Source organism: Toxotes jaculatrix, chromosome 9 (genome assembly GCF_017976425.1).
Source record: "Toxotes jaculatrix isolate fToxJac2 chromosome 9, fToxJac2.pri, whole genome shotgun sequence".
Classification (NCBI taxonomy): domain Eukaryota; kingdom Metazoa; phylum Chordata; class Actinopteri; family Toxotidae; genus Toxotes; species Toxotes jaculatrix.
The window spans coordinates 9,169,558-9,189,552 of NC_054402.1; the positions used below are offsets into that span (position 1 = coordinate 9,169,558).

General features: G+C 42.7%; 2 protein-coding genes across 7 annotated transcripts; both read right to left on the bottom strand.

The window, feature by feature from the left end:
- Window positions 1-592: 592 nt before the first annotated feature.
- Window positions 593-7,013, bottom strand: si:ch211-151h10.2 (uncharacterized protein LOC567699 homolog). Of its 3 annotated transcripts, XR_005894609.1 has the most exons (10): window positions 6,811-7,013; window positions 5,799-6,063; window positions 5,643-5,713; window positions 4,974-5,112; window positions 3,993-4,111; window positions 3,725-3,905; window positions 3,411-3,494; window positions 3,230-3,325; window positions 2,729-3,138; window positions 593-1,577 (listed from the first exon to the last, which is right to left on the bottom strand). XR_005894609.1 is itself a non-coding variant. In XM_041046975.1 (9 exons), exons 1-9 carry the CDS (start codon window positions 6,951-6,953, stop codon window positions 2,797-2,799), a joined length of 1,440 nt encoding a protein of 479 aa, XP_040902909.1. In that variant the 5' UTR covers window positions 6,954-7,013; the 3' UTR covers window positions 2,636-2,796. The 3 variants fall into 3 exon arrangements, 2 of the variants coding, with proteins under 2 accessions (XP_040902909.1, XP_040902911.1); XM_041046975.1 differs by lacking the exon at window positions 593-1,577 and having other exon boundaries at window positions 2,636-3,138; XM_041046977.1 differs by lacking the exon at window positions 593-1,577 and having other exon boundaries at window positions 3,010-3,138; window positions 3,411-3,465.
- Window positions 7,014-7,704: 691 nt separating this feature from the next.
- On the bottom strand, window positions 7,705-19,122 carry prdm10 (PR domain containing 10). 4 transcript variants are annotated; one of them, XM_041046970.1, is made up of 23 exons: window positions 19,079-19,122; window positions 17,810-17,951; window positions 17,153-17,314; window positions 16,917-16,976; window positions 16,725-16,829; window positions 16,293-16,467; window positions 15,803-16,044; window positions 15,344-15,544; window positions 14,984-15,056; window positions 14,740-14,857; window positions 14,523-14,643; window positions 14,099-14,371; window positions 13,395-13,739; window positions 12,853-13,008; window positions 12,574-12,753; window positions 12,382-12,492; window positions 11,929-12,129; window positions 11,632-11,775; window positions 11,230-11,400; window positions 10,664-10,801; window positions 10,298-10,475; window positions 10,119-10,216; window positions 7,705-9,799 (listed from the first exon to the last, which is right to left on the bottom strand). In XM_041046970.1, the coding sequence occupies exons 2-23, from the start codon at window positions 17,879-17,881 to the stop codon at window positions 9,611-9,613; spliced, it is 3,513 nt and encodes a 1,170-aa protein (XP_040902904.1). In that variant the 5' UTR covers window positions 17,882-17,951; window positions 19,079-19,122; the 3' UTR covers window positions 7,705-9,610. The 4 variants fall into 4 exon arrangements, with proteins under 4 accessions (XP_040902904.1, XP_040902905.1, XP_040902906.1 ...); XM_041046971.1 differs by lacking the exon at window positions 19,079-19,122 and adding an exon at window positions 18,808-18,835; XM_041046972.1 differs by lacking the exon at window positions 19,079-19,122 and adding an exon at window positions 18,135-18,686 and having other exon boundaries at window positions 10,304-10,475.
- Window positions 19,123-19,995: the final 873 nt, after the last annotated feature.

Genomic DNA, 19,995 nt, shown 5'->3' on the forward strand with positions numbered 1-19,995 from the left:
GGGTCGATACACAGAAAGGCAGTCCAAAATCAGGCAGAGGTATCAAAATCGTAAGGCAAAGGAAAAAACCGTGAGGAGAACAAACCAGGTCAAAACACACAGGGACTCACACAAGGAACAAATATTAGAACGCTTGACTATACAGACAAAGACAATCTGGCAGAGAACAAAAGTGAGACCAAGACTTAAATACACAAGGAGGCGGGGAAACAATTAGACACAGGTGCAACACATTAGGGGCGGGACAGGTAATCACAGAGGCGGGAAATAAAGGAGGACAGGAAGTGAATGTACAAAAAAGACAAAGGGGTTAGTAATTTCAAAGTAAAACAGGAAACTAACTAAACTGGTATCAAGGAACACACAGACAAACAGGACCTGACTCAGGAGCTGGATGTGACAATTCCAGTGTCAGATTTTTTTTAAACTTCTTTGACAAAAGGGTTTGAGACTTTGAGTACTTTAGGACAGCAGCTTTACTACAAACACTGTAGGACACATTGTGGGGTGATGTCGTTGTCACACGCTTCAAATCACTTGATGAAGACACGCAGCCTTTTTGTTGAAGCTGTTGCCATTTATTAACCTGGGAAATGCCATTAAGTTAAAAGGTTAACACGACTCCCACCAACCAACACATACACATACATTTTGTGACAAGCTCGTGAGTTTGCTTATATCAGATATCAGCTGTCTGTACTACTGTGTGGTGTCTTGCAGTGCCATCAGAGGAGGGATCAGCACAAATGTGTGCTGTGTGTATGCCAGTGAAACCCGATCTTGAGTAATTGTCAGGATAAGGCGAGGGATTGACCTCTGCCATAAACCATATTTTCTGAAACAACACACACTTGAGCTAGCTTTGAAATAGCCTCTGCTCCAGGACTGGTCATCAACTTTTCAGTGTGACTAAACAAAGCCTGTGGTAATTTCACTCACTCGCTCTTACATTCTCAGCGAGCAGATAGCCGGTGCCCTCTGCTCTCCCGGACACCGTCCCTGCTGGCCATGACATCACATGCCAACAATGTCAGGCATGAGTTCATCTGGACAGGACCGGGATGTTCTCCATTAGCTTGTAAAGCAGAGCTTGTTTTGTATTTGAAGAACTGTTTTTCATTCACATCTAACAGAAAAAAAAACCCTGCCTCTTTTTAATAATTTATTAAAGCACTTAATAAATCAGCTCAAAGCTTTTTGTTGTCTTTTGACTCTTGGACCTCAAAGCAAATGTGGTCATTGTTATTGTAAGCAAGCATCCAAGGCCATTATGTTCTGTGTATTCATGACTGGTTCATGGAAAATGTTACATATTCATGTGGCATGTCATAACAGATTTTTTTTTTATTCACAGCTCCTGTCACTGACTTCAAATAAGCAAACACACAACATCTCTCCTCCCACAGTCTTTACATCCCCCTATCCATCCAGACATGGTATGTTTGTGTCTTTGGTGTTGTGACAGCTCGGATCTTGCAGCATTCAGCTCACATTCCTTTCATCCCAGATCCCCCAGGGGTCCACCCCACCTCTCCCAGTCACTGCCCCAGTGTGAGGGAATCGGACAGATGCAGGATCTGGAAGATGATACGCAAGTCCATGGTCAAATGACATCCACATCATGCATACTGTACAGACTCCCAAAAATTAGCACTTAGCTACAGCCATGAATGAACTGATTCTCGTCAGGAATCCGGTTTGCTCCAACCAGAAAAGTCAGGAATCTAGTTCGGAAAACTGTCGACTTCTATGCCTTCAACGTGGAGCTGCAGGGTAATTGAATTTGGATCAAAGACATTCATGTCTTTCAAAAAGGTCTAGAGGGCTGCTCAGTTTTTAGTAATAACAGAAACGCTTCCGGGGTTGACCTCCACTGCCCCCTTCTACCTTCCTCTACCCCACCCCCTCTGCCCTCAACCTGAAATCCCTGCTCTGAAGGGCTCAAGTCATCGCAGCTTCTCAGTCTGATGGAGAGAGACAGAGGGAAAAATTGTTTTGGAAAAGAAAAAAAAAATCTGTGATTTCTTAACATGCAACTTGCACATTATAAAAATGCACTTCTTAAAATCATAGAAGAATGAATTTTTTTAGTTTAACAATGTTGGTTAAAAGAGCTGTAACAAACATTGGGTAAAACATTGATACAAGAAGCTGAGTAATGAAAATAATGCATCATCAGATATTCAATATTAGAATATTCTTTTTAAAGCACAAATCGGGTGGTTGATTAAATCAATCAGCAAATGAATTTTAGCCTGAATCTCAAGACACATTTATGAGATTCTTCAAACGCAAGTTGTGGTTGACTGTTCTGACCTTAAAGAAACACATTTATGGGCCATCTGTCTGAGGAGCCTGTCCCACACTTTCGTCTGATGAAGCTGATTGAAGGGAAAAGGTCTGGGTCATGGTCGTCATTGCAGACAGAGATCTCAGTTGAATATATGTTTATGCTGTGATTGTACAATATGTTGAATGGGTGCTGTGAGACGTCTCTGTTCATACTTCTAATAACTGGTGAAAGTGTGCCCCCTGGTGTTTTAGACATTCCGGAAATTAAAAAGCAAATCGTTCCCACTTGTCTTTGAAATGAAAAATTAAAACAAAATGAAGAAATTCATGAACACAGCAAAACTGAGTTGTGATACAAAAAAAAGTAATGTAATCACAAAAAGCAATAAATACTCAGTTTTTATGCAACCAGTCACTGATCAACATTTGAAAATACCTTTCCAAACAAGCAACCTGCTGTTTACAAAACACCTGGTGCGTAGGCCAAGTACATCTTGATAAAAATCACTTCCTCCTTCCGGATTTACGCAGCCGTCCAATCGTGGAGGAGACCTGCAGAGCCGACCTCTCACACAGTGAGAGCGGAGTGTCTGTTTCTGTGTCTGCATCCACTGAGGAGGTAGACGATGCAGAGGTAGAGTTACAATTCTCCTTTGACACATCACTTGTGCATCCATTGTGGAGATGTGTGGAGGTCTGTGGAGAGACTGAGCAACTGGCCCCACTGACATGAGCGAGGGGTCTTCCATGTCCTTTCTGACTCCCTTTTCCAAGTCCCTCCAGGTGGGCCTGGAATGTAAAGGTCTGTTGTTCCAGGGAGAGGAAACTTTCCTGCACCTTGTCAAACTGAGAGGAGAGACAAGTTTTTAGTCCTGGTGCATTTCGAAACCTATGAACAACATTCAGTTGTTTGTCTAAGGGACAGAATTTAGTGTACCTGTTCAATGTTGGACTGAAGCAACAGCTCTGGCCACACTGACTCACTGCTGCTGCCCACACTGTTGCTTATATGAGTATGACTCCAGGTTAACTCCTGTGAATCAGGGCAAAGGGTATTTCTCAGTGAAGATGTGAGGAAATATCAAAGGTGGATTTTTATCATATGAGGAGAACTTTACCTGCAGTAGTCGTGTGCTGTCCTTCAGATGAGTCTGGCAGCACTGAAGTCTGCCCCTGTAGTGACCCAGGACTGTGAACAGATTCTTTGCCAAACACACAAAAGTATTACAAATAACAAGGCATGATCGGAATGATGATCAGAAACAGAAACTATGGACAAGGATAACTTTAGAAAACTTGCCAAACGTTATTTCTTATACAGTACCTAAGCAGTGTAACAATAATTAAGATTAACTGAAATATAAAACAAAACAAGTCCAACACTTTAGTGCCATTACCACAGAACCGCAGACAGAGATTCACTCCCACTTACCTCTGCATTTGTCCGTGCTAAGGCCAGGTCTCCGTGGCCTCTACTCCCCTCTTTGGTTAGTGTGACTCCAGTGTGTAGCTCCTCCAGCTGAGCCCAGAGGCCATCTAGGCCCTCCAGCATGTCCTTCACGCTGGCCTCAAAATCCCCCTGCAGCTGGACGAGGGCACGCAGCGACCTCGTCCTATCAGAGAGGAGTGTGTGATGTTAATCCAGTTGAACTAATGTTCCAAAAATGCGGATGGCATGTACACTGGATATCGAACCTCACCTCTGCTGTAGGTAGGTGCAGATGAGCTTCACTTTGTCTATCAGTATGGGATCTTGGTCCACTTCCTCCAGTGTCACCTCTGATCCAGTGCTAACCTTCCCAAGTGTGTCAGACACTGACTATAGTTTTTAAGAAAAAAAGGAGGGGGGGGGGGGGGGGGGGGGGGGTATTAAGGAGGGTTGTTTTTGTTTTGTTGAGCAAGCAAAGCAAAAAAATGAAATGATAAACCCAAACACTGGATGGTCATAACAACATGAGAAGGAGGAATATGATTTAAACCAGACAAAATGCTTTTAGCTATGCTGGTGGTGGTTTGAGGATGTTAAAAATTGACAGAACTCCTTTCTTTTCTTAAATCTTTGTTAGAAGTTAAAGTCTGGCCTGAGGCTGATGCCAGAAGGAAAGGCAGTTTTCTTAGCCCAGCATGTCAGCACATTTCTAAGCCTTAATCTCACAGTAAATTAAACCTAATTTCGGTAATTTGTCTTTTGAGATACAGTGTCGTTCATGACACTGGTGGTGCTAGAATTAAGTTAAAATAGAAGGAGAATTAATCCTCTGGTGCATTTCTAGGCAAACCTTTCAATACATAAAATATTTCACCATGGAACAAAGAGTTGGACCGAGAGTTGGCCGACAGACCAACTGACATTGCATTCACAGAGCCTCTTTGCTTGTGTGGCAAACACAGAAAAGACAGAAAGAGACAAAACATTAAAATTGCTCTTCTCTGCCAGTCTGGTTTATTCAGAGTGCAGATGACAGGCAGCTCAGTGATGGTGTGTGCTGCCCGGGGCTAGAGTATCTGTGTATTCCTGAGTGCCATGTCTGATCTCTGTAATATTACCAACAAAGACTTTATCCTGATCTACATGCAAAGAGCAACTGAAAACACAGGGGATGACAGGGATTGCTGGAGGCTGCAGTGTGTCAGTGAGGGGGGTATTTTGATTTTTTTTAAGGTGGTTTTCTCCCTCTTACCTCCAGCCTGGAGAGGAGAGCATGAATGTGAGGCACACTGGGGTCTGGTAGGGGCTCCTGGAGCACACATAGCAGCAGACTGTTTGCCAGTGCAAGGGCCAGAGGAATGTGGGGGCCTGGGCTCGGGGACTGGGACACCCTGGAGAAAAAAAGTATTGCATTGCATATGGAGTCGTTTGAAAAGGTTATGTTCGATTGTTTGTTGTTTGTTTTTCCAGGATCATGTTCCTGTCACCTTGAAAAGTGAGAAGAGTTTAGATCCATAAATGGCAAAATAAACAATCTAATAAATGTGATCATCCCTCACAACAACAGAACTCCTGGTATTTTGTTAAACATTGAAATAGAAACATTTAATATTAAACTGGTGAGACGATTAAGATACTTGTGGATCCTTTCGGTGCACTGAAATGACATGTTTATCCCAAAATATGGATGTAGCAGATTTAAAAATGCACATCTGTAGAAGCTGTTTTATGTTGTGAGGTGTTTTTGTTAAATTGAGTTTCACCAGGAAATGCCTGATACATGTAGCGTCCTTAAATAAAATCTGGCCTTCAGGGTAAATCTCTATGTCCGTCTATGATCCCATCTTTCTCTCTCCGCAGTCAAAATTAAACACCAAAATTTTATATCTCATGAAAAGCTGAGAAAATAATAAAGTCTTACCATGAATACTGGATATTACTGTTTTCAGTCACAACCTCCTGCTGTATCCTCTGTGGAGGATCCCCCTTGAACTGAAGCACAGTCAATGAATAAACATTGCACGATTTAATGCACTAACACAGCCAAGTGAGATCTGGTTCATGCTGCTGAACTCACCTGATTCTGTCCTGGCCTCAGGCACCACTTCAGGGCAAGAAAACAACCTCCCAGAACCATCCACAGAAGACAGACCAACAGGAGAGTCCAACACAGATCTACCAGTAACAGAAAGGGGTGCGGCAGCGCCTCCACCTGGCAAATCAGCCATATTACACCCACCGGAGCAAAACCATACCAAGCTTTCCAGGATGGCAGTGTCCCCAGGACCTGGGACCAATATGTGTGATGAGGCTGACCATCAGCTGGTGTTTGATTTGAACAGCTAGAGTAATGAGGTAATAGAAAGAGACAGACAGCAAACAGTTAAAAACCAACGGAGAGAGAGAGGACTGGACAACTGAAAATGAAAGGGAACAACATCAGCTGCCAAATGGGAAGAAAAAGGACAGAAACTGTTTGGCAAACAATTTCAGAGACAGACACTTCGCTCAAATTAGCACAGTGTCAAGGTAGGATCATTTCACTGCACCATTACTTAAACATTCATGTTGATTTTATGACATGACTTTCACAGTGAATGAAATCTAAGAAGGCGTGTTTTTATAGCAGCACATGACAGGAGATGGAAAGTTACAGATTTCTTGTCCTTCAACTTTCACCTCATTTGTTGTTGTGGGATCCTGACTGGAATCTAAAATAAGGTTTGAGGTTTCAAACAATGCTTTGCCACACAACATGCACTTATTATGATGGACGAGCAGTCAGAGTTATCAGTGGTTGATGCCCAAACCAGCACTGTACTGTATAACTGACAGTCGCCTCAGATCTTTTAGCTCGTGTGTAATGGTGAGCAGTTGGATGTGAACCCAGCCATCAGAAATGTTGGCAGATATCTGCCTAATGGAGCAGAAAAACATTTGCTTTCAACAGCCTGAGCAGAGAAATGTACTTAGACCATCACTTCACTCAGACCTCCCCTCCATGTTAGCAGGAGGTAATCAGAGACCTGCCACTCATGAGCTGATTCAAATGAAAGGGAAGTTGTTGAATGACACACAGGTCTACCTACCTCTGCAGTTTTCGGCTCCCCTCAGCAGGTTCCCCCTCCCCGTCCTCTTTTATTTCCTCCATCCATCTACAGTCCGGGCCCGCTCTCTCTCCCGCTCCTGAACCCCCCTGACTTTTGGTGTGAACGACTGTCAGCCCAGGCATGGGAACAACTCTGACACAGACATGCTGGTTCAAACTGCAGCTGAGCAATTAGCTGAACATCATACACCTGCTAAATATGTGATTATGTCCGTAACGTGACAAGCTCGTTGAACTGGTTCTACTGGAAGATTTGTTTTATCAAGGCAGTGCCTCTTTTTCCCTTTCCCACATTCCGTCCATGCAGGAATGTGTTAAACATACTGATTACAATTGTTTGGATGACAAGCCCTGCTCCACCCAGGTGCACTGAGAGCCAACTACAACCCCTCCAACTGTCACTTCATTCCCTCTGCCTTCGCTGTCAGACACTGAGATATTATTAGTTCACAGCATGTGAACAACCTGTTGGAAACTGAACAGCAATAATCAATTAATCCTTGCCAGAGAGAAGTTTACAAATGGAAGAAAGCCCTTTTTAATTCATTAATATTCAGACATAATTGTTTTTAAAACTGTTTTGTTTTAATGTTTTAATATTTAACTATCAAACTTTCAAGATGCTTAAGAACTCTTCTGCTCTCTGAGGCCATGCTGCCATCTAGCAGTGAGGACAAGAATAACACCCTGGCAAATACGGACAGACGTTATGAAATTATATGGACACCGTCTGATCCAGGGTTCACCACATTTATAATAAAGTGAACAGAAAAACAACATGTGCATATATAAAAGAATATGAATTTTCAACACATGGACAAAATAACAGTTTCAACAATAATGGAAATTGCTGTACATGAGCTCAATATTCCTCCTATATTTTACATTTTACAAGTCTATTGTCATAGAGCAGTATAAATAATGGGCACATCAACAACAATTTACAATGACCTGTTTTAAAATGTGTTGCCACTGAGAGATATTTTATGTACAAATACTTAATGAAAATCGAAAACATTATGTACTTCAAAGTACTGTAACACACAGAAGGTAATCTCCAGCACCAGATGCTAATTAACATATAAGTAAAACAGATGATTGTTATGAACTCTTGCTGCTGAAGTTCATTTTCACTTAACTGCGAAGGAAACGTGAGATGTGCTGAATGACCCTGTGTCTCACTGCTGTTTAGCCTGAAATACTGTGCTGCCCTTTCAGTGCCAACCCAAATCTGAGTACTCAGTTTTTTGTAGGTTAATAAACCGATTAATACGGTAAAATAAGCCCATATCAACCTTAAACACTGCATCATGTTGAGTTCCTGATCTGTTCAGTTGCAAACCTGTTAATATTAAATATTTTTATTAATTTGTTTAAATTATTAAATATTTCATTGGTAACGCTTGAGGGACTAAAAACATATTTTTAACTTTCTAGTCATCTGTCTTCATAACATCACTGAGGAAAATAAGCCTCTAAAAAAACACGCATTACCTGTCTGCACAGGCACCAAGGGAAGAGCAAACCATGGGGCTGTGCTGCTCTCGATTAAACCTTAACCGCAACATGAAAAATTGTTTGAGGAAAACATCAATATTTTTCTTCTCGCACTGACTAGTGTCCGGGAAAGAAACAGAAGAAATCACATTTAAAAACGCATGTTCTTGTATTTGACGTAAAATTCTTATCTTTTCTACCCTCCAGTTGTCACCTTGCTCCAGTGATGTACAGATGTTTTCCAGGACCCTGTCACATCACTGCTGGATGTGGTTGCAGGTGTAACAGAGCACATTTTCTGACCGCACCGAGCATTAGAGATTTTCAGCCTGGTGCCAAGCTACTCTTCAAGTATAGTTTCCAGGTGCCATTAACTCTGTGACAAATACCTTTAAGATATGTCAAAAACAAAATATTCCACAAGTTTAAAGGTCAATTATATCCATAAGAACTCTGTATTATCTTGTAAAACCAAATGCAATGCTTAACTAAGTGACCCCCAAAGACCTTGGCAGCATTCGGCAAGTCTTGTAAAAGTAGAATTAAAAAAAAAAAATTCTGATTTTTTTGGGAAAATCAAGACGATCCGGCATATGAATAAAAACAGATGTGTGAGACATTTTAAAGAGGAAATTGTTGGCAAAAAATTACATCAGATATCAGCGACAATATGCAAACATACAACACAGCAGAGGGTGTGTGTGTCCAGTGTACTTAACACTGGACAAAAACATAGTGACCTGTTTTTCAGGATTGTTTTGTACAGTATTTTCCCATATTTTTCAGTTCTGTATTTCTCTCCAGACTTTCATTTACAAATACTATACTTCAAGAAATATCTATAACTTTACAAATATGTAAAATGGGCACTCATGTCTGTTTAAGGGCTGAGCAACAAAAGTCTTCCACCTTTTCCAGACCTTAAAATGATCTCTTGGATGTTGAATACTTTAAAACTTGTGCAGGTGCCCTGTTTTTGATATAACGTTCCTCACAGTTCCACTGTAAATGTTTCTGAAAAATTCCACACTTTCCATTTCTGTGTATTCAAAACAAGTATTCGGTTTAGTTTTTGTTTTATATATTCTGTTCAAAATCAAAACATTGCATTTTTCTCTCTACTAACATACAGACACATAAAACTGTGCTGGTCATCCATTCCTCCCCATTTTATCTCCGTCTGTTTCCATCGGCATATGACACTGTATTAGTTCATTCATGTGCGTACAAGCTTCTGAGGTCTACATGCAGGATCAGTCTCTGACAGTTCATCACTGTACAGTTCAGGGTTTTGTGATGTGAACTTCACTAGTGCCACTGCCATTGGTTGTTGTGGTGATGATGTACTGTGTGGTGGCTTGCTGACTGGTCGGCTGCTGCTCCAGATGTTCAGTGTGGGCCTGGGTTGTGCTCTGAGGAACAGCCTGCTTCGCCTCCAGCTCGGTCTGACCCTCAGAGATAACATAGTGCGTCTGCAAGACAAGAATGCGAGCATCTTTAATTCCACATTCTTGCAGTAACAAGAAGTTCCATGTGGGTCTCAAGCTTCAGGTTTTTACTGCATATTCATATGATCCAGCTATCAACTGAAAAAATGTGACAATTATATATGCATGTTTATCAAAAAAAAAAAAGGTTAATCCAGGATGTGTTGACACTTCCAGTTGCAGTGTGAGTTTACCCATAAGAACATGGGAGAGAAAGATTAAACAGCTTCAGCTGTGCAGAACACTGATTTCCTAAACCACAAATACAAATACACTGGTCAGGTACCAGACAGCATTCACTCACCGTTTTCACCTGGTTGCTGTTGACTCCAGAAACAGGTGTGCTGGCCTCAGCTATCACATACTGAGCGTGAGGTAGAGCCATCATCTGGATCTCAGACGCTGTTGACATATTAACCTAACATGTAATCAAACCGTGTGGAGCCATCAAAACATACAGAATATGACATGTATGGGACTCACAATAACCTCGGTAGTTCCAGTTCCCAGGTATGTAAGCGTGCTGCACGGTCCCCTGTTGCTGCTGGGTGCTGCTGGTCTGCAGGGTGTGGCTCTGAGCTAGGGTGACAGGGGTCAACTGGGCAGGGCTCAGCTCCTGACCAGCCTGCTGGGCGGTGGGACTTAGAGGCTGACCAGTTATCTGAAAGATGAAGATGAAATGGTTCTTTGAGTATTCTGGTAACTTGCAGGCAGAAATCCCTGACTTCCATAACAGACTGCAAAGTTGGATGGGATTTCTTGAGATTCTGTTGATATAGAATGACACTTACTACATGTCATAAATTACTTTATCAACTTCACCCCAGAGTCAGAGTCAGGAGGATTTACCTGGGTGGCACCTTGTCCAGTGCCTGAGGGCTCAGTCACCTGGATGTGTTGTACCTGGATGGAGTGCTGACTGTATCCATGAGGGTCATGCAGCTGGCTCACATCTACTGTCGGGTGCTGCGAATGTGGGGAGGACGCCTGTGAAACACAGAGAAAAATAACTACTCGTTGCTCTTTTTAAATTGATCTCAATCCACCACAGGACACATTTTTTATATATTTTGTCAAGTTACTGTAAAAGCAATGCGCGTCATTTTGTTCACCGTCTGTAACAAATGAAGTGATCAGCTGTTCTTGCCGCATGAGAGGTAGAAACGACAATAGAAGTCACAAAGTCACCAGTTTAAATCCCAGACCAACAAGTGAATCAGAGATAAAAAACAGTTCTCCTTTCCCTCAGGTCAGGTACTGTGGTTTATACATTCATATGTTTGTTAGACATGTTAGTTGTACTGGCTGAAGTGACTGGACATGTGTCTATATCAGGATTCTCCCAGTTATCAAAGCGTTTGACTGTGACTGCAAGGCAGGATGTGATGCATCCTAGATCAGATTCTGGATCTCACCGGTGCCACCTGCACCACCTGCAGCTGAATGTGCTGTGGCTGGGACAGGCTGCCTCCTGCCTGAGAGACGGGGATGTACTGAATCCTCTGGTAGTCTCCCTGTGCGGTTCGGTAGTCTGTGGTCAGTGTTTGAGAAAGCTCCGTCATGGCCTGGGTCAGCAGGTCTGTGGTCTGTGGAGAAAATAAATAATGGTTATAATATCTGATGTATATTAGCTGTCTTTCTTGCTTGCCACTAATGCTGCTTTAATTAGTCCATTTTTTTTGGCACTGTGCAGCTTTGTTCTTTATCATCACTGATTTTTTTGTTTATGTGATACTAATTTGCATGGCAAGATGTGACACCCTTTGAACAGAAATCCACTGTTTGGCTCGACATGTATATTTGTAACTCTTTCTTACCACTACAGCCTCAGCTGTGGTACCATCTGCACTGATGACTGCAGGAGCACTGCTGATCACAGCTGTTGTCAAAGGAGCCTGAATGGTGTTGGCGAGCTGGGCAAACTCTGGATGCTTCTTCCTGATGTGCTGAACCATCTTGGTCTGAGACACAAGCACACAGAGTGAGTTAGCAGTTAGGTCTGAGACTGTCCAAGACAGTGCACTATTGTGAATTACTGCACAGTTGAATTCTATGTAAATGTTTATAAGCATGGTTTCCAGGTAAAATTTAACTTTAACTTGTCCATTCCTAACCTTGCTGCTGTACTGTTTCGCGCAGTGTGGGCAGCACACCGGTGCAGTCGCGATGGTGCCAGTCAGCTGGGTGTGCGTGCTCAGCATGGGGTCTGGTTCACCAGGGGCAGCTGGTCGCAACTTGCGGATGCTGGGAGGCAACTCTGCCCCCGGATGGTTCTTCAGTATATGGGCTTTCCTCTTACTGGCACTCTTATACACCTGCATAGAGATCAGCTCATTAGAGAGACTCATTAATATCATATTGAAAGAGCGTTTCCTCTGATCTGATTCAGAGTTTAAGGTAGTTTAGGTAGGAGTTTGCATGTTTGACTTAAGCCATGGATTTTCACACTAACCCTGGAATGCACTTTACAATAAATAAAACAATAAAATGATGAGAAAAAACAAATATAAATTATGAGTCTTGTCCAGAACTCACTGTCTGAAATAAGTGGGTGAGGAAAAACAAACCTTGTCACAATACTGGCAGAAGTAGTCCCTGTTGGGCTTGATAATTGGCAGCGTTAGCTCAGGCACTTCATCAATACGCATCTCAGGATGACGCTTGGACAAATGATTGACCTGTAATCAGAAAAATAAAACTGGAAAAGAGCACTGGAACTTAATATTAACAAAGAGAGCTTTGCTTGAGTCGTTGCTCACCAGCATTCCTCTGCGTCTGAATCCCATCATGCACACTCTGCATTTGAACATGAAGCTCTCAAAGTCAGTGGTGGGTGCCTTCAGTTTGAGGGTCTTGGAGCGGTGGATCCGCTCGGCCTTCTTGGCCTCTCTGTCAGGATTGTGCATGCGCTGCATGTGCTCCCGCAGCTTATCTTTCCTCTTAATGACACAGGAAGAGAATTTTCAAGTAAGACCTCATGAATCTAAAAAGTAACACGACAAACTATTATCTTTTAGTGCTGTCCCTATCCATCTTACCTTAAATTGTTTGCCACATGTTGAGCACAGGAAGTCCTTGCGGTCTGAGTGGCGTAACATGTGCAAACGCAGCTTGTCCGGCCGGCAGAAGGCCTTTTCGCAGTCTGGGCACTGGAAGATCTTCTCCGAATGGAAGCAGCGTATGTGCTTCTTCACCTATGGAAGAGAAGATTTTGTAATCTGAAAACTGAGTAAATACGATTAAAACTGACTCATATGATCTGTAACTGTAGTTTTCTAGAAGAGAAGCCACTTAGGTTTTGCTTTACAGTGATTAGAATTAAATGATTGATTAACAGGTTGCACACAACCTCTCCCATATGCTGTTTATTTCCTCAAAAGTTTTGGTTACATTGCTTTGATCATGATGAATATACATAAGAACTGTGTGACTGTGGGCACACTGAATTTTAATTACAGTGTTTTTTTAAACTGCTAAAAAAGATTGACAATCGACAATTTTCTCCCTGTCACATCTAACCAATCCTGTTCAGCTGTTCTAAAATCACTGTGTCAAAAAGCTGGAGAACAACATCACTAACCTGGATGAAGTCAGTAAAGGTCTTCTTGCAGGAGGGACACGTGAAGCAGCCGTCCACAGCATGCACCCCTACGTGGTCTTTGAGCAGGTCCAGCCTTTCAAAGGTTTCTGGGCATAAGAGACAAGAGTAGGAGCGGTTTTCTGTGTGCACCAGCAGATGGTCCTCCAGGGCCGCGTCGCTCATGAAGCTCTTGCTGCAAATGTGGCAGGAAAAGGCGTAGGCGTCCCGACCGTGGACCCGCAGATGCTGATCCAGCTTGTCTTTGTCCCGGAAGGCCTTCCCACAGTGGGTGCATTTAAAAGGACGGAAACTCTTCCTGATGAAAAGGTGCTGCAGTGCTGCATTCTGAGACACAAAAGAGAGAAAGGGGAATTAAAAACAAAAAAATCCCAACAGTGTTTTCTGACACTGATCTGCTGAGACGCGGGAAGAGGCGGTTAGATGCAATGGAGTGTGCAGGAGGGGGCATATCCTGAAATGTCACATGAACATTAACACCATGGAAAATGACAAAAGGAATCTTTGAACCTCGTGTTTTTCTGCTGTACTCCAGGTCCCACCTACCTGCACATCCATCTTGGGGGGAAGCACGCATTGGGAAAGAGAGACACACGGTTGTAAAGCAAATCATAGCCACTATGACACCAAAATAACAGACTAAATCTAAAACACTTTTGCATTTCAGTGAATGTCTCCAGTCTTACCCGTATCCTCTTGGCACGGCGCATGTCCTGAGATGTGAGGTGGGCGTCTGATTGGCTGCTCTGTGCTGGGTCTTCCTTCAGCGGAATTGCCAACTCTGTGTTGGATGGTGGAGTTATGGACTCTGGGCCCGGTTCCCCTGCAGGAGGTATTAGCTGACCCTCAACCTCAGTCCCAGGCTCTGCCTCCGGCTCCATCTCCACCACCTTCAGCCCATTCTGAGCTCCCTCCACTCGCTCGTCCAGCGGCTGCTTCTCTGTCAGTTCCAGCAACTCCTGATTAAAATGGTGATTGGAAATTTAAAATAAATGTAATTTTTGTAAATCTTTTGGTCAATAAAATGTCAGAAATTAACATAAAATATTGATCACAACTTCTCAGAGACAATCAATTAACCAACACATCCAATATCAATGTGTCCCTTACTGTTGTCTTGTCCCCACCAGCGTCAACTGGTGGATCCAAACGTATAAATTTAGGAGGCCGCCCCGGTCTTCTTCCTGTCCCAAATCTCTTCCTGCCTCTTCCTCGACCCCGGCCTCTGGATCTGAGAGAGTAAAGACACAATGAAGAGTTGGTCTTCCTCTAGTGTGGTAGAAATGAAAGTGAAAACATGAAATGAGGTGGAGGAAAAAGGTTTTACCTATTAGCAGAGTTTAACTTGTCGTCATGCATGTTGAGATGTTGCTGCAGTTGTTCAGAGCTCACAAAGCGGCGGTTACACTCATAACAAGGCCAGTTCTTCTCTTGCTCCCGCAGCACTAGGAAACAACAGAAAGTGAAGACCAGGGATAACGACAACTGCAAACATCTACTACTGTTGTAAAGTTTGTAATTAGACACAGGTCATCACAAATATGCAAAGTAAGCAATGTGCAGAGATTTACCTTTTCTCTCTTCTTCCGTCACATCATGGATCTTTTGATTTACAAACTCTGCATATGATGCTGCGTACCACACCTGCAGAAGAAAATCTCATTAAAAGCTATAATGTTTTTAAAATACTTTAACCTATTAGGACTGATTAACTCCCTTTTTAACCCCAAATTTTCTAGAATGAACTAAACCTCATCACCAGCTAGTTACAAACCTTGCGTGTCTGCCAGGTGCTGGACAGGTATCACACCGCTGTATAAACATTTTATAATGTTTTTACTGAAAACAGCTGCCTGATGCTGCTGGATATGGTGGTAATGTGAGCATTCACAATGGAAAACAACGCATCATCTGCTCTTCACAGGACTGACCTTGAGCTCTTGTTTAGGCTGGATGTTCTTGATGGTTGTGAAAAATATCTCTGAGCCGTACTGATAGGCCACCAGGTTCTGCTCCAGGTGGTTCTGAGCAGGCCTCACAAACATCATCCAGTTACAGTTGTCCTCATCAGAAAGGTCCAACCACATGTCGTTAGACTTCTCTCCATCTTTCTCTGTGTCCAGCAGACACAGCTAAGGCAACAAGCAAGAAACAGGTAAGAGATCAGACTAAAAAAGTCCAACCTTAGGCTGTACATGCCTTCACACACAAAAGGTTTTCCTCAGTTCTTAATGATTTGGTTTGGATTTTGAAATTTAATAATTAACTAACTGGGCAAAGAAAACAATGTTAAATGCAGAAAATGACAGACAGGTGTCAAAATAAAAATTGCAACTAAAAAGAGCTCAAAGACCTTAAACAGAAATTCTTTGTATAGAAAGCTGATTTACCTTCAGATGAATGTAGTGGTCCTGTAGCTCACTCTGAGGAACCAGAGGTCCCTCCACAGGACCAAACTGTGTGCGCTTTGGGATGCGCCTCTTGGAGAACACCCCACCCAGGAAGCGATCAATGTACAGGACCAGAGGCAGACTGGCCCGGGCCTTGGACACCACTGGCCGGTTTGGGATGGGGTGCAGAGGACCGTGTTTCAGACAGACTGTGGGGCTGGCATTATTACACTCCTCACACCCTGCAAGGCCACAAAAAGGAGAAATCAGTAAATCAGAATCATCGTTCTTGATGTCACTCTATGGTCATTTTGTATGCATTGCTTTGTGTAATTGTTGTATTTAAAAAGTGTCCACAGCCACAGTGAATTATATCTGTGATTTCAGTGCTATCAAAAAGCCTCTTTGCTGCTGCTCTACATGAGTAACAAAGAGTTCTGACAGAGACAGACCAGACGGCCGTGTTGTGACTGTGGAGGACGTCACTCACAGAGGTTGTGAGGGTTGAATGACTGAGGCTGGCGAGGCTCCCAGTCATCCATCTCAGAGTCTTCGTCCTCTTCTTCATCAGAATCATCTGTGGAGTCTGTGGCCCCAAGAGGACTGGAGGGGGGGTCTGCGATGTCCGCCATGGAGGTGAGCGAATTGGACACAGACAGCTGCTCCTGTGTTTGTTTGATCATTTCAAAGAGTGAATATTCATTCAAATGTTCTTAATCTTTGTTAATGTGGGAAACAAACACACAACAAATTCTCATCTTCAACAAAATAAAAAAGGTATAAATATACTCTTGCACAGAAATTTGTGCTTATGTTTGCTTATGTTTCCCTGCTTTATGCCAGAATGTGTGTCAAAAATAAAATACACAGGTGATATTCACTTGTTTGGAAAGGTGAATAGCTGCACACAGTGTGCTCTCACCTGGGAAACTGGCTCCAGGATCGCTTGTGGAGCTTCTGCTACGTTACTCAGGACATGCAGATTGGCAGCATTCATGTTCTGTCCGCTGGGCAGCAAAACTGTGACCTATGAATCAAATTCAGTTGCTTTATAGTGGCGTAAAAAGTATGTCATACAGTTAGATAACAATGTGACAGTGCCTGGTAAACCTACCTGCTGAGTTGTACCATCCTGCTGAATGTAAGCCACTTGTGGCTGATCACCAAATACAGCCTAAAACAAAAATGTATGAGAATGTTGTGAGAAAATCTTGCAGGGCCAAGTTATTAATTTTACACATTAATTCATGTATACTTTGTACATTTTAAATAAGTGAAAATATATGAAATTCTTGAAAAAGAAGCTAACTGACTGAGGCAGTCTCTGCTCTCCATAGGACCCGTTCTCACCTGAGTGCCATCTGCAGGGTGTATGTAGACCAGTGTGTGCTCTGCAGACTCTACAGAGGCATAGGAGTTCCCGTCTGCAGTATAAACCACCTGCTGCTGTCCCCGGTCCGCCTGATCTCCACTGTACACTATCTGGGCCACTGTGCTGCCTTCAAAATGCACCTGCAACACATATGCGCAAGACACACCTGTGGCATTATTACACATTCTGACTGTGACTCACCCCCTGTTAATCCCCCCTAAACTTTTAAAAAATGTAATCTAACTAATAAATCTGGGAATGATCAGACACCTCCTTGGTACTGATGATGGAGAAGAAATATCTAACGAGCCTAAAACTTTTGCACATTTCTGTATGGGTAAGTGCTGAAAAACTGTGGTGATTTTTTGGTCCTCTTTAAGACTCTCTTGAGGGTAAGAAACCACTACTTGGAAAATCCCACTTTGATTTATTACATGAAACTATAAAAGTGGATGGAGAATTTTGAGATTTAGCAGCAGCTAGGGTCAATGGTCAGAAGTGAGTTTCCTGGTCTGGGGAGTGTTCAGAAGACCAATCCTGAGATGCTTAAATTGTACTCAAATCTACTGCACCCTTTCCTATTGCCTATGACTGCAATATAGCCGCCTGCAGGCAGTTCAGACAGGAAGGCAGACCTGTGTGGCGTTCCCTGAATCACTGTTAGCAGTCTGACTCCACACAGCAGAGGGTTCCTGCTTGGTCTCCATGGCAGCTCGGTGCCAGGCCTGTCGCCAACCACGTCACTTCTCACTTCACTCCTGAGACAGCAAGGGACGCCTGTAATGCACACACACAAGAGGAAATGGGTGACTTTAATAACAATAATAATGATGCATGGTGATAATAGCTAATGCTAAAGTTAAATATTGACAGCTGATTTTGGACTGGCAGATCATAGACCATCATAGATCATAGACCATAGATCATTTTGAGAGTTTCTGTAGAAATGTATGAAGCAACCTTTATGGATGATGGAGCCTCTGCTGTCACAGATTTATCAAAACCACCATGTGCTAGACTTGTTTATTTAGGGAAGAGCTATGAAGCTGCAACAATGAGGCACTTCAGCAGCCATCTCTGAGCTAAGTGGCACAGAATTCAACCCTGAAGTGCCATCTGAGACAGAGATTCTGGGTCTACAGACTGTTTCGCCCTTGCTGACAGGACTTGCACGCCAAAATAAAGCAGCATGTCACTTCATCCACAGAGCGGTCACACAGGACTCTCAGCGGGGGTACGAAGGAAAACGCGGTCAACGTTTGGTGATGAGGCCGCAAGGAAAACGGCGTCTAAATACAACCTCATGTCGGCACAAAAGCCACGGTGAAAAGTCAGGACTCCGTGAACTCATTCAAAACTCTAGTTGGTATAATCAATAATAAATTCAATTCCCCCCTATTTTAACCCCGCAGGTTCTCAGTCCCAACCGGACCATACCACAAAAACCAGCGCCGTAGAAACCCGGGCATTTACTGCACCGCAACATTAGCACTACGGCCATATAGTCCCAATGTAAGGCCGACCATGCAGACAGACATAACTTGTCAGGCCCCAGGACGTGGACCACAATCTGCGATTTTTAACAAATGTGGTTTTGAAGCGGTAAAAGCCCGAATTATTTGGTTAGACCCACCCGTCCCCCGATTCTAGTTGAGCCCAGCCCTTCCAGTCTACTGTGAACAAGGAAGAACGGGCTCCATTTTGGGTGGGACTAACAACAACAACCACATCTGAAGAGACCCAACGAAAAAAATATATTTTTTACCGGTGCAAATGCGCTAAAACAATCCGAACATTTAATTTATAAAAACAGAAAGACTACTGAGTAGTCGAGCTACAGAACTGGCCATGAAGCAATCCCTGGTTTTCTTAGATTTTGTGAAAAACATACAAGTTGTTCTTACCTCAGAATGGTAGCTGCAGAGATGGCTGCATTGCATATATTAACATAATCTGCCTAGCAACACGCTGGAGCGTGGCGTCGGATTGGCGGTAATTTACTTTGGCGCAAAAGCAACACGAGATATTTTAAAATATCCTCCCGAAACAGAATATGAACTCATCGGAATTTTATAGTAATATTTCTGAGCAGTTACGAATGTTTCACAAAGGGGTATGGTTATCGTAGTAATAACTTTGTGATTAATTTTAGTCGCTGCAGTTACAGCCAATAAGAAAAATGAAAACACCGAAATCATCCAATTGAATTAAACCTGTTGTCTAAATTTTTATTTTATTTTTTTAATTATTCTATTTTCTGTTTATATATATTTCTACCTCAAGCCACTCAAGCTTCGGTTGAAAAAAGGGGTCATTTTTTTCCAGTTAAAAAAAAAAAAGGAAAAGAGTTGATGACGGTTGACCTAAGAGTAATCGGAATCACGTGGGTTTACCGCCCCTGCGTGGTGGTAGAGGGGAACAGCAATATTAAATTCGTCAATGCAGACGTGATACTGAGACCATACTAATACCTTCTATCTGTACTTTCTAAGTACAGATACCATATAAAAAATAATACAGATTAATTTTCTTCTGAGACATCACTAAGGTCAAATAATCATGTTAATAATGTACACTTTGTTATCAAACAATACAAAGCCCTGCATCATGTAGTGCAATAAACAGCCCTGTGAAGGCTGGATTACCAACAGGGCAAAGCTGGCAACTGCCCAGGAGCCCTGGCCCTCAGAGGCCCTAAAAGCCCCAGGTTTGCTCCACTCTGTTTTTGCCCACATAATTCAGTTCATTGCACATTTGTTGCATTTTTTTTTCTTTCAAATTAATGAGGTTTTTTTTTCTGCATGCCACATAATACACAGAA